Here is a 25,971-nt window from a genome sequence, read left to right on the forward strand (position 1 = left end):
TTCCTCCAAAACCGCCTGGAGCTGGTTAGCCACCACCCTCTCTATCACCTTGCCCAACCAAGGGAGATTAGAGATTGGCCTATAACTATCCATCGCCGAGGGATCCAGAAAAGGCTTCTTAAGAAAAGATCTAATTATCGCCTCCTTCAAGCATGGAGGCACATAACCCTCCCCCAACGATGCATTTATGATATTCACCAGGCCTCCTCGAATCATCTCCCTGCTAGATTGAAGCAGCCAAGTCGGGCAAGGGTCCAGAGAACAAGTGGTGGACCACACCATCCCAAGCAGCTTGTCCACATTCTCAGGAATCACAGATTATTAGCTATTTTAATAATGGCAAACATATGCACTCAGGCTTTGGGTAATTTCTCCCAACTGTGACAGCTTCTCTTTGAAAGAGAAGTCAAGAGTACAGGCAGCTGCATTCACTGTATCCTCCTGTAACTTTGAGCACACAGGTGCTTTCAAAAAGACCTATCCATCTGGGTGTATTACCTCCTTGATCCAGTGGCGATACTCATTTACGCCAAAGGTTTTCTTCATCCAAAGGCCATAAATATAGCCAGATATTCCCTTCAGCACCCATTCATCTGACCTGTAAAAAGAGAAAAAATAAGAATGCCACCTCTCTTGATTCACAGAGCAGTTTCACCTCAGAAAATAAGAAAACAGCAGCCCCTGCTTCACACTTTTCTAGTGCAAATATTTTAGCAGCTTACACAATTTTAGACATTTAAGGAAAAAAGAGTCTGATGAGCTGTGAACTGATTTGTGTGTCCTGGCAACAAGCAAGACTCATGAGAATCACAGAGCTGCTGAAAAACCGGATGACTTCTGCCTCTGAAGCCTACATTTAAAAGGTTTATTCTAAGTGACATAGTTACAATGGATTAAGATAGCAGATAACCTAATATTCAAATCACTCGATGTTAGCTTGACACAAGGAGCCCCTGAATCATAATTCTGTGCCATCTAACTTACATTGTGCTAGAGATAAACTAGTGAACCACCACGTAGTACATCCTCACTTATCTGCAATGAATTCCATCTAGCTTTTAAGTAGCTCCAAGTTGCACATAAAACTTACTTCTTCATGCATCTATTCATTTGTTGTGCACATTTCTATGCAATTACCCGGGGGTGGGGGGCAAAACAAAATGATTTTATTATTACCAAGAGAACTGCTGGACTAGCTCCATGTATGTGTATGCAGTTGGACTTTCAAATTATTGTTCTCAAAAAAGGTGACCCCAGCATTGTAAGCTGCTTTTGAATTCTGGGGCAAAATCAATACTAATGTGTAATGGGATATATGTGGCGAGTTCCTTATATCTGTTTCAAAGGTTCAACTGAACATGCACAAATCCTGCATCATGTCTAAAGGAGCTCTTTCTATCATGACCAATCTGCACCCAAATGCTTCAAACTAAGGAATGAATCAACCCTCTCTCAAACTCATCCTATTCAACACAGGGCTGAGCCCAAGTACCTCATGAAAGCAATGTTGGGATGAATATGAGGATATGAGATGTTAGTTATCTACTTTTAATGGTTTCAAAGTAACTACGTTGAAATTGTTCTTTCATCATGACAGATTCATTTTAAGCTACATCGGAGAGAATCAGGTCTTGCCTATGAACACTCATGCCACAAAATAGGTTTATTTAAGACAGAACTATCTCATCTTGCCATTCAGATGAATGCACAAGGAAACTTACAAAATTAAGAACTATTTGAACAAGACAATTATAAAAACACCAAATTGTTGGGTCTGGATGCAAAGAGCTGCACAGTGCTCTATGTGCTCAGGAGAGTTTAACAGCTCCCTGGCCCCTTCCAGCAGCAGCAGACCTCCAGGCTCCTGAGGGCACTCCAAAGCAGGTCTTTATGAAGAAGGACAGCCTGTTGCTAGAGGAAAAAATCTGCAACCCGTCCCCAGTGCAGGCCATGAATGTCTCTGGATCCTGGCTACAGTCCTAAATGTCCCACAGCACTCTTTTTTTGGCTACAACAGACTAATGGATATTTTTTATATTCATATTAAGAACCTTATACTTTAGTTCGTTTTATTCATTTAATACTAGCTGGGCTGGGCGCAGACAATCTGTGCCTCCGGCCAGCCCACCCACCACCGCTGTCGTCCCCCCCCCCCCCCCCCCGCCGCCACCACCACCACGCTGGCATGCCTGGCTTTCTGGCTGGCCAGCCAGCCATCCCCCAACCCTGCTTCTCAGGGCCCCCCCGTGCTTTCTGGCGGGCTTCCTCTCCCCACCACTGCCACCTTCTCCCACCCCCTCCTCCCAGTGGCCGCACCAGGCCGGCCCACCACCACCTCCTCCAGTCAACTGGCAGCCAGGTCAGGGCCAGGCCGGCCACCGCCTCCTCTGGCTGACCGGAAGCCGGGCCAGGCACCCACCGCTGCCATTGTCTCCTGTCCCCATCACTATTCCCAGGCAGCTGCTCTCGCGAGAGCTGCCACGCATGAGATTAGCAACAGGTACGTTTAGGAGAATTAAATATATAGATGTTATCTGGATGGGGCTTCTTAAGTATTAAGCAAATGTAGATAACACATGCACTTCCCTGCATCATTTTTAAGAGCTGAAGAGGTTATCATATTGTACATTTAAGAAATCCAAAACATTTTACGGCCACCGTGATGGCCAGAGTATTACTGATCTACATTATGTCTAGTGATGCTAAAGCTTACTGATAGGCAAAATTCTGGATGTATAACCAATGTAAGATCTACTCACCAAGACATTCTGGATATGAAACAACCAAAGAACTGCTGGGCCAAAGCCTGAGCCAAACACCTCCTGGTCAGTGGGGTCTCATCTATTATCATTGCACTGTGCAAAAGGTTTGTGCTGGTTTTAAAACAAATACAAAAATGGTTCATGAACAAGATCTCCAGAAAACAGATTCTCGTATTTAAACGTGTAAAACGGACCTTCAAGAGAGCCCTTAAAACCCATCTGTTTGGCCTGGCCTTTCAGGGTTTTTAATTAGTTTTAATTGTTTTAATGCTAACCTGGTTTTCAGGGTTTTAATTGTTCTGGTAGTTTAATGTTTCCTGGTTATCCAGATGAGTCTCTCTTAAAAATTTTATTGTCAAATTTTAATAATAAATATACCAATGCAGTGGCTAAATTTTGTTATATCTCTGATAGTTTAATTGTTTTTTTAAGATGTTTTTAAATTGGTGTTCATATTTATATTTCTGTTTTAATTGTTATTGGTTTTAATGGTTTCTGTTTTTAATTGTAAACCACCCTGAGCCATTTCGGAAGGGCAGTATAAAAATCGAATAAATAAATAAATAATAAATAAATAAATAAATAGTAAAACAACAATTTAAAAATATGCTACATTTTAGGGGCCTGAGATCTCTGAACAAACTGTATACATGTTTTTGAAAAACGTTAAGCTGCAAAAATACAAGATGGTTCAAAATATTCTTATTAAAAGGGGCTTAGGACAAATGGAGGACAGGCCTATGAATGGCTGCTAGTCTGGTGGCTACAGGCTACCTCCCGCCTCAGAGGTACAATGCCTCTCAATACCAGTTGCAGGGGAGCAACAGCAGGAGAGACGGCATGCTCAGAGGCATCTGGTGGGCCATTGTGGGAAATGGGATGCTGGACTAGGTAGGCTTTGGGCCTGATCCGGCAAGGCTGTTCTTATGTTCTTAAATCTGTAATTAGGATTTGTCTTTCAAATCCAGTATATTGTGCCAGTTTAGTTTGTGTGTTTTATCAAAGAAAATAATGACAGTTTCCCTTTCCTGGAACAAAACCAGACCAGACACAAGATATATTTAAAGAAAAGTAAAGGCAGGCAGTCAAATACATTTTTTCTTCTCAAAAGGGGAACTATTTTATTCAATATTTATTCTTTCTCCCCCCACCCCGCCACTCTTTTAATAAAGCAACAACATTAAATACTGGCTGTGATTCAGCAGCCCTTTATCTCGTCCAAGGTCAGGCACTGTGAACCAGCCTGCCCTGCCCACACACTTGGCTCTCCTTTACTGGCAACAGCTCACTGCATTGCACCAGTGGCTGCTTCTGAAGCTCCCCCCAACTGGCTTCTCTTGAGCACAGTTTCAGGAAAAGGTTGTGAGTCAAAAGCCTTCCTTTGCCCCATCAAAGATATATAAGGCTTGCCAAATAGACTTTGGATTCTAACCATCGAATCAAAACTGGAAACATGCTACAAGTCATCAGGATGAGTGACACCCAATCTTTCTAAACCTGGCTGCTTGGGGCTGGAATTAATTTGGAAATGATAAAATGTTAACATGACTGGCATCCAAGTTGGTGGTGCTGTAATGTTATTTGCGATTCTTATCTCGTTCACTATTTTTATCACATTCACTATCAGTAAACTCTTCCCTTTGGAAACATTAGCCAACCTGCAGTTATCCCAAAGCCATCTAGTGGCATGCGAATCAACAGCTGAGCTTCAAGCAAAGCCCAGGCCCAAATGAAACACTATTCTCTGGGCCACATGCACTTCAATGGATTTTGACAAAATACACCTCCTCACCAAAGTAAGATGTAATGAATTATGGTGGGCAACCCGGCACTTCTAAAACCACATTTTAGATAGGACAGTTATAAGAACTAACCTAAAAATGCTCATAGAAGCATAAGCAGCAACTTCAACATATGCCTCATCTACAAAAACAGTTTTGAAACAGGAGTAAGGGTAGCGACAGGTAAGTATCTCTTCATAGAACTCAAATACTTCATGAAGATATGATGTGGTGTGCTTGAGCAGCGGAAGAAGCTGGGGCAAACAAAAATGAGTCACCTATAACAACGAAGACAAAAATGTGTACAAGTTAGCAAGTAGTCAAACATTAACATTTTTAATCTGAAATTCTACATAAGGGAAATATTAAGAGCAGCCGTTTTGCTCCTACAAGACAGAAGTGAGACAACCAAGAGTAAAGTGACAACGTGGGAAAGTGCCTATTAGAACCCTCAGCTTTTTCAATGCCAGCTGACAACGACGAATATTTATATACCGCTCCTCAACCAGAGTAAGCATTTAAGTGGCTGCAGTGTGGCTCCCAGCTGTTGAAATCCACTACAAGTCAAACTAAAAGTGGTACCCTCTGATGATACAGGAACAGACATAGAACATTCAAATAGTCACAAAGCATGAAATAGGACAAGCAGCAGAAGTCTGAGAAAGATTTACATTCCACCTCTATGGTTCTGCCTGTCAACAACTTACTTTCACTCTTTATCCTACCCTAGCCTGAAGGCTCAAGGGCAGGTAACAAAAAGGACAGCCATCTTAGAATTTCCATACAACCAGGGTAACAAGACTGAAATCCAAATCAAACACTATCTAAGACACCTTTCATATCCAGACCAATATAAAAGGCGACACAAAAATCAGGGATGTGCACGAACAGAAGTACAGAGAGGTTCGTGCATTGGTTCAGCATCAAACCGATTTGGACAAGGTCTTAACCGGTTCAGTGTTGCAGGAAGGGGAGTGGCAAGTGGAATCTTTTTTTTTTTTTTTAAGGAGAGCAGGCCTTTACCTGCTTTCCACCAACATGTGCAGCTTCCTGCTGCAGTGGCACTTGTCCCAAGAACCCATGCATTGCATCAGCATGCACATGGCGTCCGTGCATCCATGTGCGCGCCGGCACCGCATGTGGGCTCTTGGGACAAGTGCCTCCGCAGCAGGAAGTTGCGGTGGCAGAGAGCAGGTAAGTGTCTCTCTCTCTTTTTTTAAATTAAAAAAAGATCCTCCTCAGTGCTCCTCTCCCCACAGCACCGAAACAGCTCAACACCGATACCTAACAAAAATCACATAAAGAGTATTATCATAAATTCTGTTGTGTCTAGGAAGAATTGTACAGCAAGAGCAAGAACTGCCAAGGACATCGATGAAGGCAGAAGCCAACTCCATCAAGCCCCCTCCGGTTTGCAGTTGAACTGCCATTAAGGCAGCTGTCTCCGGTAACACAGAAAGCCTTTCGGTCAATCCTCTAGTCCCCATACTATGCTGTAACTGCATCTTAGTATGCATATATAAAATGATCATGTAGACTCACATACTGTGCAAGCGTCCATTGTGCTATTTTTGTGAGCACAAGAGTGCACTTTCACAGCTGCATGCACACTGTGTTACAATGAGCATGGAAGCTTGCGCAGAATGTGAGCCACTGTCTTCAGCAGTTCATCTCTGTTTCTGCTTCCCTTCCCTTCCCTGGTTTCACCCCTTGTGTCACTTTTCGATTGTGAGACTGCTGGGACAAGGACCTGGGCCTCCTCATTACTTGCGAAGTGCCATGCACACAAATGGCTGAATAGAAATACTTACACACAATTCAATACAGTACCTCATGCATGTAAGGATCAACAAGGATTTCAAATGGCCCAACAGCCAAAGAGATGTTAGAGGCTGCAGTTGGAATTGTCAGCATGTAATGGAAGGTCTTTTTTCTCATGTCATGCGTGTACACGGTTTCTACCAGGTCTCCATTTGAGACAGCCACCATTGTGGCATCAACAGTATACTCCAGTTTCCATGTGCATAGCTCAGAATATGAATCAACACAAGGAAACCAAAACCTAGAAAGAAAATGAAGACATTTAAACATCACAATTCTGTTGCCTTAATTATATGCCTTACTGCTTTTGTCTAAAGGGAGAACAGCAGCGCTGTATGGAATCTTTGCTCAAAGAGCAGAGACTGAGGCCCAGTTCAGTCAATGATTTAGCGCTACATGTGAGAGGAGAGCAGAAGCTTTCACTTTTAGAACAAATTCAGTTCCAATGTAGGGATTATGCCATGAACACAGAAAACTGAGGGTTGTTAAATAATTAGCGTTAGTTCAAGCCAGAATATCAAACCAGAATCAAACCATAGTTTGATTTCCTGGTTTGTCCTAATTCCAGTGAGCTACATGTAACTAAGAAACTGCAGTTGCCCAAATTTGTATATAATGCAGAACTGTGGTTTATATTCTTAAAGTGAAAGTGAAAGCTTTCATTCTCATTTCACACAAGGCAGGAGGCGAAGGGATCGGGAATGCAAGAGCGCATGTCTCCCTTAGGTTCACTCATGTAGCACTGGACCATTATTTAGCACATCAGGCTGCTGGCTCTTAATTAATAAGAGAGGTGCAACCTCAATACATGGCAGCGTATTCAGGTTTATCCCCACCTTTGAAGGGAATCAGTTATAGGAGTGTACGAGCCGGTTTGAATTGAACCGCGGTTCAAATTAAACCAGCCTAGTTCGGGTGGTCTGAGTTTGGACCGGATTGGCCCCGGTTCAGGGATACATGTAAAGGGGAATCCAGCAAGGATTCCCCTTTCCAAGTAAAGAGGGCATTCCCTAATTCCTATTCTAAGGGAAGGCGGGGGAGGGGGAGAGAAAGGGTACTCCTCCCTACCTTTAGTGGTGGCCCTGGAGGCAGCAGAGAGACATTGGAAGTGGTGGTGGGGACTCCTTCAAGCCCCCTGCCGGCCTCTCAAACGACAGCCCAGACCAGCCTGGGATGTAATTTAGGAGGCTGGCAGGGGGCTTGGAGGAGCCCCCGCTGCCTCCGATGTCTCTCTGCTGCCTCCATGGGCACCACTAAAGGTATGGAGGAGCCCCCTTTCTCTCCCCCTCCCGGCTTCCTTTAAAATAGGGACTACGGAATGCCCCCTTTACTTGTAAAAGGGGAACCCTCCCCGGATTCCCCTATACAAGTATCACAGAACCGGTCCAGCCTGGTTTGTTGGCCAAACTGGTTCCGTGCACATCCCTAAACTGTTATATAAGAAGTAGTCCTAAGATACTTAGATATAACTGTGAAGCACAACAAGATGAAATCTCTCTCACAGCACTTTGCCCTTACAAGGTTCATGGCAGTTTAACCAGGAATGCACTAACAGGATAATATTGTACAATTCTCACCTTGTAGAATTTTGATATCCACAAGAGAAGACATGGGCCCCTCTCTCTGCCAAGCTGCCTTCCACATTGGGAACCACAAAATGAAGGCCTCCTTTTGGTTGGTCCAGAGAAAAATTGATGTGTACCTTTAAGACTTTTAATTCTACAGCACACAAAAACAGCAACCACATCTTTAGTATGAATGAATTTAATAATCCATTCTCAGGAAAAAAAACCATGACAAGCCTATTGTGGCAGCCTCCCTATCCCATGGGGGCAATTCCAAGTCAAATGGGTTGAGGTCTGGAGCTGGCTGCATGACTTCAACAGAAACAGAGCAAGGCAAGATTGCATCTAGATAACAATACCTTTATTAAAAGCAGGCAGCTACAGGCGGAATACAGTCTCCCAGTCTTAGGCAACAGTGGTTTCCTCATTCTGGTTCCCTAGTACATTCCTTGTATATGCTACTCCTCCCTCACCGAGAGCATCTACTTTACAGCCCACGAAGAACATGTGAAGGTCTTCCAGATGCCCTGAAGCTTCTTCCTGTCTGAGCCTCTAACTCCAAGAAACTGTCCTCCTCTGACTTCCCCTCAGCCAGTCTGCCTCTTCCTCCTGTCTCTCCCTCTTCTTATAGGGAGATAGGCTCTTCCCCAACTGGGTGGTATCACCCCCTCATCTTGCCCTCCTCTGGAACCTCAGGTGTGCCACTTCATCTCTCTCCACTTGGCTTAATGCTATTCCTTCCCCCGCCCTCCTCATGACAGCTACAACAGGAACATGTTTGGCCCTCCATCCTTCTGAGCTGTTCCTCTAGGCAAGCTGTTTTGGGATCTGATGCTTCGTTCCACCCACACCCATCCTCAGGATATGGCCTTTAAAAAGTATCCGACATTCATGACAGAACAAAACAGAATAGATACTTTATTGCGATCATAGACCAATACATAATAAAACATACACACATAAACATACGTACTTGCAGAAACTCAATGAAGTAAATCACACAAATTGCAACGCAATATTAACAGAGTAAACCTAAGACGGTTATGGGAAGCTCCAGACAGATCTTGCTGGTAACCAAAAGGAACAAAGCACCCTCCATTACAATCATAGAACAAGAGTCGCAGGAAAAAGAAAGCAAAACATTACTGAAAACCTAAACGGATGTTACAAATGATATAACAGTACCTAGCCATTTTGTTAATTAGCTCATCATCAAGACTGGACAGTAAATACTTCAGATAGAAGTCATCCACGTGCCCAGGAAAACGTTGCAGCAAAGGGGACACTAATCTTAAGCGGGCGTCCCTATAAAAGTTACAATATAAAATAGCGTGCGCACTTGTCTCCACTTGACCAGACCCGCAGGGGCAAAGTGGAACAGAGAGAGGGATACCTTTAAATCTTCCCTCCATGACAGCAGATAGCAGCACATTTAGACGGGCGAGCGTCAAAGCATGTCTAAATTTAGGAAAGGTAATTAGCCTCAAATAGCTAGCTGGTTTAATGTTAAGCATCTGATCCCCCAAGAAGACATTCTTAGGCAAGGAAGCAACTTCTTCCTGCAGTTCCATATCCATGATATATTGTTTGATCTTGGCTCGATCATATCCCATTTTGATAATCTCATCCTGAGAGAAACCATAATGAGCCAATTTATCAATAATTTGGGTCTTCCACTTGAATCTAAAGGAATCAGTCTTAATAAGGGGGGCCAGTCCTACACGAGAAAAGATGAATTTTAACCAAAATAAAATGATATTCCTCCAATAACAGGTTTCCAATCTGATCATACCCACCTCTCATCTTAGTGCAACATTAGGCACGCATCGGGGAACTGACAATATGGATCTCAAGAATTAGGACTGCAGGGCTTCTAAAGCTGAAAAGTTGCTAACAGGTCCTATTTGGGCTCCGTACAACACTTGAGGTGGACTTTAGATACAAATAACTTAACTGCAGAGGGTATGTAGGAAGCCCCCCTCGAGAAATGAAAGGATGTAATAAGATTTGTGGTTAGCTGTGCCGTCAGCAAAGTAGATTTAAGGTGGGCATTGCTGACCCTGATGAATGGAAAACCACTCCTAGATATTTAAAGGAGTTGACCTGTGCAATCCTATGACCATTGATGGACCAACAATATTGCCTGGGTCGTTTTGCAAAAACTAGGACTTCTGTTTTTTCATAATTTATCTCAATGAACTCTTGGGAACAAAATTTTGAAAGGAGACCCAGGGCACATCTCAAACCGATTGGGGTTTGGGACATAATTGCCATATCATCCGCATATAAGAGGATAGATAAATGCTTGTTTGCTATTTGGGGAGGATGTGTAGAAGGTGTAGATACAAAGGAGACCACCGAGTTAATATATAGATTAAATAATAAGGGAGCTAGGATGCAACCCTGCCTCACGCCCCTGTATGTAGGTATCGCAGTTGAAAAGGCCCCCAGTGCACTGCAGCGTACTTTCAGAAGGGTGCCTTCATACAAAGAAGAGATCAATAATAACAGCCTTCTGTCTATCGAAAGATCCCACAGTTTATGCCAGAGCCTTTCACAGGATATAAGGTCAAATGCGGATTTAAGGTCGATTAAAGCGACATAAAGTCCGGGAGCTGGCTTACTGGAGTATTTTTCAGAAAAAAGTTGTAAAGTGAGGGCGTGCTCCAGGGTAGACCGGCCCACCTGAAAGCCAGCCTGCTCCGGGGCCAGAACATCATTTGACTCAATCCAATCCACCAATTTATAAAATAGATGTTTAGCATAGCTCTTACTAATCACGTTTAGAAGGCTGATTGGGCGATAATTTTTAGGGTCATCCCTGTTGCCCTTTTTATAAATGGGTATAATAATGGCTACACCCCAATCACAGGGGATATTAGCCGAGGAGTCGATGTAAGAAGAGAGAAGCGAGCAGGGGTACCCACCAATCAAGATTAGACCGTAGTGCATTGATAGTAATAAAGTTGCTTCCCGGGGCCTTGCCTCTAGGAAAAGATTTAAGAAGCCTTTCGACTTCGGAGCATGATACAGGGTCCCAACTGGGAATCACTGTATTATTTAATTCATTGATGATGTTAACATCCATCCCACTAACCCTTTTATAAAGGGAACGAAAGTGCTCTTCCCAAGCAGCAGCTAAAATGCAATAGGAAGGAGAGGACAAAGCTTTGCCCATTATAGGTGAAATCAGCCTCCAAAACATAGCTTGATTCTTTGATCTAGCCGCCTCGATTAATTTAGCCCAGTTTTCTCTGGTGGCTTGAAATTTTTTATCTCTAATTAGCTGTTTATATTGTGATCTCTTTTTTTAGATCTTCTGCTTAGAGATTATCAAAGGATCAGCAACACGGCTTTTAAAGGCCCTTACCAAATCCCTTTTTGCATTCACGCAGTCAAGATCGAACCACAGCTTAGATGGAGCCTTAAGATAATTACTAGAATGAGAACGAGGTTTAACCAGCACAGGAAGTAAAAGAGCCAGAATACCATGATAGTAGGAGAAAGTAGAATTCTTCTCCTGAATGGTACGTGGGGCTAATATCGCCTCTCGCAAACTGCTAGTTTTATCTGAGTTTAGTATTGCAGAGAAACGGATGGCGCATTCTTCTGTCCATTTAGCTTTAAGGGGCCCATGTTCCAATTCTAAATGGGGCAGCTGTCCATCCACCAAATGGATTGAACCAGTCGACCGTAAGCGTAACTCAAGAGGAGAATGGTCACTTTCTGGGCGGGGGACCACCTGAAAAGAGCTGACACGCGAAGCCAAATTGAGTGAAATAGCCATATAATCAATCAAAGAGGGATTGGGACCAGTCCAATGGGAGAATTCAGCAGGAAAATCTGTTCTAACAGAGCCATTAAGGAGATGGAGATCCTCCTTATGGCATAGGGACAGGAGACTAAAACCATGAGTATTGGACCTAGGGTCTTTAGAGTGCCTTGTAAGCAGGGGCGGTGGAATAGGGGTATCGAGAGGATGAAAATGAAATTTATTTCAAAGAGTGTCATTATCAGGACCCAGATGAGCATTAAAATCACCAGTCATTATCACAGAAGTCCCCAAAAAGGCTGCTTGGATAGAGGCTATGAAAGCCTCTAGTTTAAGCCATATCTTGTCTGAGTTTGAACAGGAACCAACAGGGGGTACATAAACAGAGATCGCTATTACATTAAATGTTTTCAGGCTAATAAGAATGGCAAGGGCTATCCAGTTGACCAATTAGGGACACTTTACCCTTGAGCATAGTAGAAGTAAGGATAGCCAAGCTCCCCTTTGGTCTACCCCTTCTTGTACCTGGTACTGTGTCTAGAGAGTACATGAAAAAACCAGACAAAGAGATGTTACCAATAACCCATGTTCCCTGTAACAAAAGAATATCAAAACTGCTAATAAAAGAGCGGAAATCTAAATCACAGATCTTGTGCTTCCAACTGGCCACATTCCAGGAGAGCACCCTGAGTTGCGCCGTGGACCCCACAAGTCAATTTTGTCGAAACTGAGGACACTCTTTGTCCAGGGCATCATCACTCTCCAGCACAGGAGGAGATCTTCGTAAGGATTCACAGTTAGTAGCCGATGGCCAGTCCAGCACGACTGAGGGTCTTGATGAAGGTTCCCGTGTAGTATCAACTGGCAGATCACGAAGGGGATCAGAATCCCCCCGAGAGACCAGAACATCCGAGCTCTCCAAAGGATTGTTAGTAGAGGACATACGGGTAGGGTCCAAGGTGGACTGTAAAGCATCAAAGTGAGAATCACTGAGCATGCCTGCCCACCTATTTTTCTCCATCAAAGCATTCTCTTGAATGGCTAAGTCAACCAGCTTCAGTACCTCCGAGCTAAATTTAGAAACGTGAGAAGGATGTGGGATACAGGGTGATCATGGCTCATTGGAGTGAATAGAGAGATTGTTGATTGTCCGAGTTGAAGTAGAAATTGAAATCATTGCATTTTTCTCTGTGTTGTTTCCCAGCAAAGCCAAATTATCCACTGTCTCAATCAGTGGTAAAGAACTCTCGTGTAATTCAGAGGAGATCATATCAATGAGATCTGGAGAGTCATTAGGTCTGGAAGAATTAGTTGCAGCTGGGGCCAGACAGGCAAGCAGCTCTTGCCTTCCTTGTTTAAGCTCAGCCAGCTGTGAAGACTCAAAGGGAGTGGAGTGTCCTTGAGAGTCAGTGATAAGGGAATCATTTGCAGGATTCAGGCTATTAGTTGCACAGAAACATGAACATAGTCTTGTATAACATGAGTTGGTCTTTTGTGCTCTCTCTTTGGTCTTCTGTGCATACAAAGGCGTTGGCTGCAGATCAACAAAACATCTTTGAGTTTTAATACCATGTCTAGCCAATAGCCAGTTTAAATGAAGCAACATCTAAGGAAGCCTGGCGGTTTTAAACGTAATCATAATCCTTTGATAAGAATTAAAATCAGGTAGATAGTTGTAATGGACTATATCCTGATATGAAATGGAAGAATGCGTTAAAAGTCTCAAAGAGCGAAGAATGGCTTCCTTGTGATGCCATTTAGAATAGTTTATGGGAATTCTAGAAATCAAGAGCATAATACAATTTGACTGCAAAACATAGCAACACTTGTTAATATGTTTCTGGGGAGATACAAATACAAATCCTCTTGTCCCCATTTGCGTGGGAGGAGCCCTAGGTGAAAAGGCACAATTGCATTTTCTGGGGGAATTACTTTGTCTGGAGAATTTTTGTTTACAAAGCAGAGATAAAGAGCCCAGTTTCTTTTCAAGAGAATGCAGATTTTGCAGCATAGGTTTAAGGGTATTTGCAGTAAGATTGCAGAACTGAGAGAAGGTGGCATTTAGATTTTCAGTGTCTTGTGAAGTCTGAGCTATATCAGTCTGACGAGAAGCCGTAGCTGCCCTCTCATTAGGCTCTGAATTTGGGTCAATTAAAGACTCCAACGGGCTGAATCTGTTCAACGAAGCTGGTATATGGGAGGCACTTATTTTGGAGGCAAAAAATTATCCATCCAAGATTGTTTAGGATGGTGTTCCTCCTCCACATTGCTAGCTGTAGGACTGAGCCGAGCTCTCTTCTTCCTCGTCATAGTGCATGAAGGTTTGAGTGGTAAAACACAATTAGCAGGAAAACAAATAGCTAAAACATCTGCCCAGAGATTAAAAGGTGTATATATATATATATATATATATATATATATATATATATATATATATTTAAAAGAAGATAATATAGATAGTATAAAAATAAGGACTAAAAGAAGGAAAGAAAAACAGTTATAATGACGGTATTGGAAGAGCTCAGGAAAACACGCCCTCCCTCCAAGGAAAACATACAACATTTGATCACATTCATGACATCAATATATTGAGAAGGGAAGTGGATATCTTTGGAGACATGATGCCTGAGTGAAACAATCATGTTTCACTCAGGCATCATGTCTTCAAAGATATCCGCTTCCCCTCTCAGTATATTATGAGTGTACTGATATCAACACCCCCCTCACTCTATTATAAAATGAGTGTACTGAAATAGTTAACGTTTATAGGGGACTATTTCTCTTGGTATATCTTCTCCTATATACAGAAAAGAGTCTAAGGTGCTTGAAGCAATTTCCAGAACTTTCCACAGCTCTTATAATGCCACAGCTTGCCTGATCCACCTCTCCTCGGAGTCCAGGACTTAGCATGCAACCACACCACAAAACATTCATGTTAAATAATTGTCAGCAAAGCTGTAGCACCTTCATCATAAGAATCAAGAAGGTCTCTGCACTTTACCATCAACATGTTTCCACAGCTCTGATGGCACCTTAATACACAGCTCTCCATTTCCAGCATCTGGGTCCACAGCACTCACTGCTGCAGCATAGGCATTGGAAAAGTAGTTGAGATTTCTCCTGGAACAAGAACATACACAATTGGCACATTTTAGGTTCAAATTCTAGTTGGGATTGCAAAGAAGGTTTTCAACGAAGTAATTCCTATGTTTGAGAAGCAGCTTCCAACAATACAAAACCTAGTGGCCCACAATTGTTGCCATGGCTTACTAACCATTTGTAATTGCCACCAATGTCCTTTCCCCCTCAACCCCACCAAGTCCCCCAATGTGTGCAGCAGGCTCAAGAAAGAAGCAGGGTTGTGGGCTATGGTGACAGTAAGAAACAGTGGGAGCCTCTCCCACTGCTCAGAAGGGCTCCTGTTGTTTCTAACTTTCTCAAAAAAGGCAATGAGAACATGACCCCTGAGGAGGAGACCCATATGGTGCTGGATGTCCTGCTTGCCAGAGAGCTGGAGGTACTTGTCACTGACGAGCAGGCAAGTGGATTTGTGGATTCCTTACAATAGCCATAAGAATAGAAACATAGGAAGCTGCCTTCTACCAAGTCAGACCATTGGTCTAGCCCAGGATTGTCTACATAGACTAGAAGTGGATTCTCCAATGTTGCAGGCAGGAGTCTCTCTCAGCCTTATCTTGGAGATGCCAAGGAGGGAACTTGGAACCTTCTCCATGCAAGCATGCAGGTGCTCATCCCAGAGTGGCCCCATCCCCTAAGGGGAATATCTTACAGTGCTCACATATGGTCTCCCATTCAAATGCAAACCAGGGTGGAGCTCGCTTCACAAAGGGGACAATTCATGCCTGCTACTACAAGGCCAGCCAACTCAGTTTAAAACAGCAGCCTCATAAACAACAATGCTGTACTCTGTAGCAGCAGTATTACAGAACTGGAAATCCCCACTCACAAGAGTTTTGAGAGAAAATAGGCTTTGTATGTTCTCTGAAAAGCTGTGAGAACCACAAAACTCTGAATCTGATCAGGGAGGATGTACCTAATCTCAGGGCAATTAGAGCAAAGGCCCTGCTTCTTTCCCTAATGTCGTCATCACCTCATGTGAGATGGGCACATGGAGCAGGACCTATTCCACACAAAGAAAAGGGGACAGAGAGTCTCTGCAGTGTGAGAGTCCCAGGCATGACGGACTCGAGACCCTGAACTGGGTCCAGAAGCCAATCTGCAGCCTGTGCAATTACTGCAAAATAGGCTGCATGTGTTCCTGCCTCTCCACAACTCACAAAATAGTGATTTTCCAATGACTACCATACTGCCTATATGATTGAAACCATTTTTATTGCAGTGATGATCTTTTTGACTTAGGTTATAATATACAACATATTTTGTGTGCTGCACACGAAGTTTTAATTTTTTGTATATTACATTTCAAGCCGCAAATGTGTGGAAATACAGAGTTAAGAATCAACCCTCCAATAGCTAGCCACAACGAAACCCATTCATTACTGCTAACTCATCTACATCCTGTTGCACTCTAATGGTGGTGATTTCACAGTCAATTTAGTTCCTTGGCTGAGTGGATTTACACCATACTTTTAACATTCTTTTAAAAAGTAACCTAATGAAGAACAGAGAATACCTTTCTTAGCTCAATATTTCCTTTTTCTTTTTACACAACTAGTTTGCAAATATGAAGCAGCCTTCCTTTTCTTGATTCACTGTTCCTCTCCTAGAAAATGCTTTATATCTACAGGAGAAACTCATTAATCCATGGTTCATCATCCATGGTTTTGTGTATCCGCGGTTGGGTAATGAACACCTGACCTTGGTATACACTGCCGGGGGGGGGGGAGGCAAAAAAAGTTAAACTTGCATATCCACGGGTTGTGGGGGGGGGGGAAATGACCTCTGAGGTCATTTCTGGCCACCATTTTATGGGACCCATTTTATTGTTCATTTTTTTAAACACAGCAAAAATTTGCAATATTTGGCGACTTTCTGACTCTTGGGGGGCATTCTTCGATTCCTAAAGGAAAGTAGAGCGTGGTAGGGCACTTTATTTGGCCAGTTTACTGGTTTTCGTGGTGATTTTTGTCTATTTTTTGGTAGTCCGGGAACTGAAAACCCCGCCCCCGATTCCCATAGCCCTAAATGCCCTGTTACCCGCAGAACAGAACCCCCGCAAATAACTTGTTCTCCTGTACTTATGAAAGAACAGCCTGCTTCAACTGCTAATTGTGTACTGCTTGCTAAAGGGCATACATTGGCCTATGCCATCAAACTAAAGGCCACTGGCTGACATACTGAGCAATCTTATTGTGCCCTGCAATGCAACATTTGCTCAATTGCACAAGAGTGCTCCTGTGCCAAACACAAGAATTGTGCAAATGCAATTGTGAAACTGACACAAATATTTCAAATGGCTGTCAACTGTGCACAATTATTTCAAATGGCTGTCAACTGTGTCAACTTGCATTTAGTGTAACAGTGGAAACATATTGCAACCTGAACATAATGTTGTGCAGTATGTCAGCTGTGGAGAGGATGCCTGCCCTCCTCCTCTGCTCCCTCCCAGAAAACAAACCATGGCAAGTGAAAGGTCATCCTGATCCCAGGTTGAACAAATAGGTGTAGCACTTAAGGAACAGTAGGGAATTCAAACACAGTAAGTGCTATAGGAAACAAAACACTTAGGATGTATTTAATACAACTTGTAATGCACACATGTAAAGGAAACACCAACTATAAATACATAAAATGTGCTACAGTAGGAAATAGGAAGAATATCAGAATGCTAAAATTGAGGGACAAGTGTAGCGATATAGACTGCACGTTTCATTACACTTCATCAGTCCTGAAAAGGTGTTCTGAATCCAGATGAGTACTGTAAGGCCTTTGGTGTTGCACATGTGGAACCAGCTGTTGTATCCAAAAAATACTCATCAAATGACCAGTAGAGTTCAAGTATTATTTGGAAATTAGTCTCATATCTCCAGATTAGTCTCATAGTCTCAAGAGCTATGCTGCGAAGTCCTTCTGAATGCCCAGAAGAAGCTAGTACCTAACCCAACCATCAGGCAGAGAAGATACCACTGTGGTGCACTTGCATCTCCCTCCCTGCCAGAAAAAATACTCCACTCCAGCTCCTAGTGGCCCAGGGCTGCAGAAGAGAAGGGAGGCACACCAAGGTCTCTGCCACTGTTAAAAGAACGAAGGAATATTAGGGCTGCTTTCATATTCTCTGTTGTAAACAACCTTATAAATCATCCCAATCAAATAGCAGGGAATAACACTTCAAAATAACTTCAATACTAGCAAATGTTCTGTGTTTCAAATAAGCCAATCAAATCCAACTGTTAACAGAGAGGGAAAAGGGACTAAATTTTCTCACCTATTTAATGTTTTATTAGGTTTTTCATTTAAAAAAAAATAAAATATGCCCAACATGCATGCAATCCACTAGGTTCAAATGCAAAAAGGGAATCACAGTATTTTCTTTCCCATATTGGCCCACCCTTCACAGAAGATCAATTGCGGCATAGAACAATAAAAACCTAAAGAAAAACCGCACAGAAATCAGACATGACCTCATTTAAAGGTTTCTTTCTACTTGCCATTACCCTGCCATTGCAGTAAACTTCATTATGCTATTCTGAAATCTGTCATTAAAAACTAATTACTTAAGGGTAGTCTAGGAGTTGTAGACATCTCAAATGTTAACACCGATTTCAAGTCCCCTGTCACTGAGAGGGGGCATTCTTGGGCATTTACTGAGAACAGATGCCACCACTCTTGTGAGCTATGATTCACACCTGAATACATGATGATTGCATATGTGGATTACCCATCCCAGATCAATACAGCCACATGTAATGGAAGTTCTGTTACCTCACCATATTTTTCAATCAAGTAAGTTCATATATTTAGCTAGGAATCTTCAAGTGATGTTCATGTGCATATAAACTTGTCCTAAACAACAACAACAAATATTTATATACTGCTTTTCAGCAAAAGTTTCCAAAGCGGTTTACATAGAGAAATAATTAATAAATAAGATGGGTCCCTGTCCTCAAAGGGCTCACAATCTAAAAAGAAATATAAAATAGACCCCAGCGACAGTCACTGGAGGTACTAGGACCAGTTACTCTCCCCCAGCTAAAGAAAGAGAATCACTATGTTAAAAAGTTGCCTCTTTGCTCAGTTAGCTGGGGTCTGCTATTCTGTATTCTTAGAAACTATTCTGTATTCTTAGATCAGCCCTCAACTCATTTCCTTTGGCTCTGGGAGCCATTCCAAATATTTAGCCACTCCTAAATTTGGGGGCTGGCTCTCAGAGCCAAAGGAAATGTGTTGAAGGCTGAAGAATACAAAACTGACTGATTAGGTCTAGTTCATAAACACATGAAGATCACTTGATTATTCCTAGCTGAACATATGAACTTAGTTGATTGAAAAATATAGTGAGGCATGTGGAAGGCACCGGGGTCAATGCTTGACCTTCCCAGGTAGTAAGGCTGGCAACACCTGCGATCTGGAAGTGTTGCTGGCCAGTCAGACTAGACTGAAAGTACTGGGCTAGACAGACCAATAGTCCAAGTATAAAGCAGCTCCATATATTTACAATCAATGGTAGCTAACACCAGGGAAGACCCCCTGCACCTTCCCAGGGGCACTGAGCATCAACTCCCATATAAACCAGCATTGGCCTGTGAGGACTACTGGGGCAGCCCCCTGTGCCCCACCTTCCCAGGAGCACTGGAAGACCTGCATGACCTGAGAGGAAGGCCAGAAAGCCCAGGCCAAGGAGCTCTTGTCCTCAGCTTCTGAAAAAGACCACCAACGACCAGAGACAACACTGCTTTCTCAATCTTATGCAACTGGTTTATTTTTAATATTGTGAACCACACTGGGTGCCTTGGTCAAGGCAGAAAGGCAGTATAAAAATGTAACAAAGAAATAAAAAGGTCAATAGGGTCTACTATACTAGGAATATTTATATACCACTTTTCAACCAAAGTTCTCAGAGTGGTTTACACAGAAAAATAAAGATGGTTTTCTGTCCTCAAAGGGCTCAGAGTTTAAAAGAAACCTAAGGTAGACACCAGCAACAGTAACTGGAGGAATGCTATGTAGGGGTTGGATAGGGCCATTTGCTCAACCCCTGCTAAATATAAGAGAATCACCACTTTAAAAGCTGCCTTCTTGCTCAGTTAGCAGAGCAAATGTACCCCAATGTCAGTGTTCTCTCTAATAATTTTCATCTGTGTGCGGAATGCAACCTTGGAGAAGCCGCTGCCAGTCTGTGAAGATAATACTGAGCTAGACAGACCAATGGTCTGACTCAGTATATGGCAGTTTCCTATGTTCCTATGAGTTTTGTTCTGGGCGGCAGCATCAAGGCAGTGTGCGCGCACTGCATTCAGAGCGGGGCCTCCCTGATTCAACGTGAGTGGGAACTAAAATTTACTGAGTGGACATCAAAATATGTGTGAGCGTGTTCATGTGCACATACCTTAGAGGGAACCCTGCCCAATGTATCCAGCAGAAATCACCAACCCGCAGATCAAAACTGTATTCTCAGTATACAAGAGCACGCCCGCACTACACATAGGCACATAAGAAGCTGCCTTATACTGCGTCAGACCATTGGTCCATCTAGCTCAGTATTGTCTACCCAGACTAGCAGCAGCTTCACCAAAGTTGCAGGCAGGAGTCTCTCTCAGCCCTATCTTGGAGATGCCAGGAAGGGAACTTGAAACCTTTTGCAGTTAAGCCCCGAGCGGCTCCATATTACAGTTCTCACACATGTAGTCTCCCATTAAAGAGCAAACCAGGGCAGATGCTGCTTAGCAAAGGGGACAATTCATGCTCGCTACCACAAGACCAGCTCTCCCCTCAAGTGCATCCATTGCAATAACCTTCCCCTGTATTTGCATCATTAGCACTAATTCGGAAGGCTACTCCAATAAGCCTACTCCAATAAGCCTGACCTGGCCACCTGGAGGCTGCTAGCATTAGATTTACCAACAATTGCAGCTCCCAGTTTAAGAGTTCCCAGTAGTTTGCCCTTTTGTTCTACTGTAACGTGCACTTGGGGATACACCCTATTCCCATATGTCATTAAATATATGAAGTTCCAGTAAATACAGTCTATCGGTACACTTAATTTTTTCCAGAATCAAACCCAACACAAGCACAAATAAAGTATCCACAAAGCAGTTCTTAATGTGTGTCTCTGTCCTAATGGGGTTTTCATATTTAAATATTTCCGTTATTATAAGACATAATCAGCACCAGAAATAAAAGTTAGTCTCAACTTCAGTATTAGTTTCAGGGATACCCGTTTCAAGTTACTTTAAAGTAAATCTGATACAGGAGTTTTCTGCCTCTGATTATCACCAAGGGACTGCTTTCCAGAATGTGTGTATTTAGAGGGAACTTGTGGTTAGATACTAAATACCAGTGGATTCACAGACAGGAACAGGCCACAATTTAAATACTGAAAGGTAGACTCCAGAATAAAAGCTAATATGTCATAGAAACCATCATTTATTCTCCTCCGCCCCCACAAGTGGGTTGGTCCAGCTCAAATATGTGATTCAATGTTAGAATTCCAATTTAGAAGATCGATATGGTGAATGAGATGGTTAATGTTATGCTTCTGTAAATGGAATAATTGTGTCTGTGGAAAAACAATCTAGACTACTATTCCTGTGCCATATATTTATTTATATTTAACACTAAAAGCCTGTGTGACCTCCTGACTTGGATGGCCTGCATCTAACTTAAAAGCTATCACAAGACTATCAGGAAGATCTCACACAACATTGGAGATAGTGGTTGACATGCAAACAAATGTTGAGCTGGCGCTATGGGGAGCAGAGATTTTCATCCATCTCCCCTTTCTTCTGAAGCCCACTGTACTTCCTGAAAATATGTCCCTAAGGGTCATGCAACCTTTTTATGTCAGGCATATGAGGACTTCTTGTCTGTATAAATCCAAAAAGCTGGGGATACTGGTTGCTAAAGAGAAATTATTCTAACTGTTCTTGCACAATCGGGCCTCCTGCTAGAACAGCAGGTGGAGTCTGTGGCCAGAAGTGCTTTTGCCCAGCTTCATCTGATTCGCCAATTATGCCCTTACCTTGATCGGCAGGCATTAATGACAGTGACCCATGCCCTTGTTATCTCCCACTTAGATTATTGTAGCACTCTCTGTCTAGGGTTATCTTTGAGGATGAGCGGAAAGCTACAACGGGTCCAGAATGCAGCAGCTCGTTTACTTATGGGTGACAGAAAATATGACAGGATAACACCTCTCCTGAAGTCATTGCACTGGTTGCCTATTCGCTTCCGAGTTCAATTTAAGGTCCTGGTTTTGACCTTCAAAGCCTTGCGGGGTTTGGTGCCTGTCTACCTACAGGCATACAGCCTCTCCCATCCAGTCCGGTCAGATCTTCTCAGATGACCCTTTTGTCAGTCCCTGATTTCCGAGAGGTTCGGGGCACTAGGACCTGTGAAAGGACCTTTTCAGTTGCTGCACCACTTCTCTGGAACTCCCTTCCCCTTCAGTTTCGTTTAGCCCCTTCCTTACTGATTTTTAAATCTCTGTTGAAGGCTTTTCTTTTTCGCCAGGCTTTTGCCCTGTAGTTTATTTTTTCTTTTTTGTTAGTTACTTTAGTTTTTAATTCAGCATGTAATTTTAATGTTGTCTTGCTTTGCATGTTTTTGTACACCGCCCAGAGTCTTCTGAGTGGGCGGTATATTAACTGTTTCAAATAAATTAATAAATACTCTCTTGTGAATAAACTGAACAGTTTTCCTCAAAAGCTCATTTCTCCACATACACTAATGCTAAAACATGCTTTTGTGAGAAGTATCCATGCAGACGGATTCCAAAATGATATAAAGAGTGGTTTGTTCTTATAGGATTTGTTGTTACTAACAACACACATTATGACATTCTGTCTAAATAGATGAAACAGTATAGTCATTTAGAAACACAAGTATTTCCCCCCAATACCAATTAATTATAAAGACATCTTAGTTTACACAAACAATAGTTTCAAGCCTAGTTGAAAATCCTCCAATGATATATGGGGGAAAGCTGTTTATAGTATTATTCACTGCTTGACATTCATAGCAGTTCTATGTGCTTAAGTCTGCAAGAAATTTAAACTGATATGCTTTTTTGGCCATTAGCACCTTTTGTCCACTTTGAACTAGTACACACGACTGCAAATTTCAGCCAATTTACTTCCTTCTGAGGGGGGTGGGGGGCACAGGAAATTATAATACCCTTGGAAAATGAAAGTCTCATATGATAGAATCATCTTGCACTCCCAGGCCGTAAAATGGCAACATTGCTGCCTTTCTTGTTCTATGTACACTTGCAACATCTATTCTCAAGCATTTTGCCAGCACTACACCTAATGGAGCAGCGGGGAAATGACTTGACTAGCAAGCCAGAGGTTGCCGGTTCAAATCCCCGCTGGTATGTTTCCCAGACTCTGTGGAACACCTATATTGGGCAGTAGCAATATAGAAAGATGCTGAAAAGAATCATCTCATACTGCATGGGAGGAGGCAATGGTAAACCCCTCCTGTATTCTACCAAAGACAACCACAGGTGGTTCTGTGGTCGCCAGGAGTCAACACCGACTCGACGGCACACTTTACCACCAAGAAATTCAAGTAGAACTACAACTACTACTATTTATATACTGCTTTTCAACAAAAGTTCCCAAAGCATTTTATATAGAGAAATAATTTAATCAATCAATTAGATGGCTCCCTGTCCCAAAGTGCTCACAATCTAAAAAGAAACATAAGATAGGCACCAGCAACAGCCACTGGAGGGATGAAAAAGAAGCTTAAAAGAAGCTTACAGATCTACTCCTGCACCAAAGGCATGGAAGTTTCTAAATTTTACATTTTATTTACTATTAAAAATTATATTTAAAAGTTTTAAAAGCAGTTTACATGGCAAAAGAGAAGATAGTTCCCTCTCCCCAATCTAAAAAGAAAAAGGGAACACAAGCAACAATCACAGAAAGGGATGCGACGCTGAGATGAACAGCAACATTGGCTTTTCTGTGCCAACTATAAAGAGAGAACTTTAAGAGGTGCCTCTTTGTCCAGTTAGGAGGGGATATTTTGGCATTTGCACTTTTTGGTCAGATAGTGAATCTCCCCTGCTCCAAATCCAATTCATAGCCAAAAACCAGATTACAATAAAATAAATCAACAGTTCAAACACAACCAAATCAAACCCATTAAAAGCACACACAACACAAAACCCCCAAAACTGCAGCAACAGAAAATCAGGCAACATTAAAAGCTCCTCTAAAATTGACTATTTTTACAGTTCTTCAAAAGGCTGAAAGAGAAGGTGGGAGACATGCCTCCTGGAGAATTGAGTTCCAGAGTTTAAGTCCTTCCACCATGAAGACTGCTCCACATATTGGCCAATTCAGCCTCTATGGGATGCAAAGAAGGGGCTCCACCACCAGTCAATTATCTTAATAGGCAGAATCACCCCACTTTCACCATCTAGAAAATGTACCAAACAATCTCACTTCCATAGAACATCAATTCCAGTGCACTTGCTACCCTACCATGACAGATAATGATCCCATAAAGATCAGCTAGAATGAATAATTTACTTACTGTTTAGACTCATGGTGACAAACTTCTAGGGTGGGGTCGTTATAAATAAAAGCTGCTTCCAGATCATTGACTCTCACTCTGTATATCCTACATTGTTTACTGTTCAGTTTGATTCTGTTCAGGTTTGCAACTGTGGGAAATATCGTCAATTCCACATGACCCTAAACAGACATAAATGAACAACATCAGGAACCGTGCATGTGTTGCATAAGCAGCCTACCTTTTAAAATCAAGAAGGTTAAACCTGAAGTGATTTTTATAAAGGTCCTTTCTATACCAGCTGAAAGGAATGAGAAAAATACCAGCTTTACCCAGATGGCTTTTCACACTGATTTTTAAACGTGCATTCTCCTGGCACAGAAACAAAAAGAGAACTCTACTGTAGTCTTTAGTCAATGAAGGAAGTCCCATACATAGCATAAGTCTACAAAAACTGTTCCGTAAGTCTTATCAGCAAATGAGTACACTGCGATATTTTTCATGTTACTTCAGATGCAGCTTTTACTAGGAATGTGCACAGAACCAGTGGGAGCCGATTCAACGGCAGGTGTGTGTGTGAAGCTTTAAGAGCGGGGGGATGCATTCCCCTCCCCCTGCTGCGTTTCCCCCGCCGGCGCTCGGTTTCTGAAACATCCATCGGGGCGGCAGCATACCTCCCTGCCCCTTCACTATGTTTTCCAGAAGTAGCAGATGCACCTGTGCGCAACATGCACACGTTGCGCTCGTGAGCGCACACGCATCTGCTACTTCCGGAAAACGTAGCGAAAGGGGCGGCAGGGAGGTACGCTGCCACCCCGATGGATGTTTCAGAAACCGAGCGCCGGTGGGGGAATAAAGACCCATAAAGGGCCTCCAAACCAGTTCCATGCATATCCCTAGCTTTTACACACAAAACTGTATTTGTGCCTTTAAGCAGCCTCCCTCAGTCATAGGAACATGTCTTGCTGGATTAAGCTCAAGGCCCATCTAGTTCAGCATCCTGCTTCCCACAGTGGTTCACCAGATGCCTTTGGAAAGCCTTCAAGCAGGAGATTAAGGCAGACCTCTTCTCATCGTGTTGCCCGCTTACATTTGGTATTCAGAGGCATCTTACCTCTGAACCTGGAGGAAGCCTATAACCATCCAGACTAGCAGCCATCGATAGACCTGTCCTCCACAAAGGCAGCACACAAAACACTATTAGGCACAAGACATTAAAGTGCATAGGACAAATGCAGTCCTCCAAGTGTCTGCCCCTTCTATTTGTTAATCACATTTTTATCTCCTCCTGACTCTAAGAAACTCATGGGGCTATGCATGCAATCATCTCATTTATTATACTTACAATTACCCTGTGAGATAGGTCAGGTTAGGAAAGTGTCTTGCTCAAGGCAACTCAGGATCCTCAGAATTTGAAACTAGGTTTCCTGTTTGAAATCCAGTATTCTACCCACTATACCACACTAGTTTTATCCTTTTTCATTCTCAACTACTTATGCTGCTTACAGTGCTCCAATCCCAGCCATGTTTTCTGGTGTTCACATGCACAGCTATGCATGCATATGCAGTATCATAAGAAAATACCGACACTGAAATGGAGGCAGAAA

The 25,971-nt window shown here is 42.7% G+C and overlaps 1 protein-coding gene across 11 annotated transcripts in view; it reads right to left on the reverse strand.

Annotated features, from left to right (window-relative positions):
* TAF2 (TATA-box binding protein associated factor 2) overlaps nucleotides 1-25,971 on the reverse strand; it is a 112,909-nt gene that overhangs the window by 81,957 nt on the left and 4,981 nt on the right. For 10 of the 11 annotated variants that reach the window (XR_008305798.1, XR_008305799.1, XR_008305800.1 and 7 more), the window contains 7 exons: nucleotides 24,386-24,546; nucleotides 14,703-14,821; nucleotides 7,942-8,083; nucleotides 6,374-6,605; nucleotides 4,637-4,821; nucleotides 2,760-2,873; nucleotides 499-598 (listed from right to left, as the gene is read on the reverse strand). Coding sequence is in view for 8 of the 11 variants with exons in the window: in XM_053244108.1 (XP_053100083.1) it covers nucleotides 499-598; nucleotides 2,760-2,873; nucleotides 4,637-4,821; nucleotides 6,374-6,605; nucleotides 7,942-8,083; nucleotides 14,703-14,821; nucleotides 24,386-24,546 (1,053 nt within the window). In the remaining 3 variants the exon portion in view is untranslated. Of the gene's footprint in view, nucleotides 1-498; nucleotides 599-2,759; nucleotides 2,874-4,636; nucleotides 4,822-6,373; nucleotides 6,606-7,941; nucleotides 8,084-14,665; nucleotides 14,822-24,385; nucleotides 24,547-25,971 lie in introns of those variants that run through there. The other variant, XM_053244112.1, reaches the window with a different exon arrangement.

The sequence above is a fragment of the Hemicordylus capensis genome, chromosome 4 (assembly GCF_027244095.1).
Source record: "Hemicordylus capensis ecotype Gifberg chromosome 4, rHemCap1.1.pri, whole genome shotgun sequence".
NCBI classification, from domain to species: Eukaryota; Metazoa; Chordata; class Lepidosauria; order Squamata; family Cordylidae; genus Hemicordylus; species Hemicordylus capensis.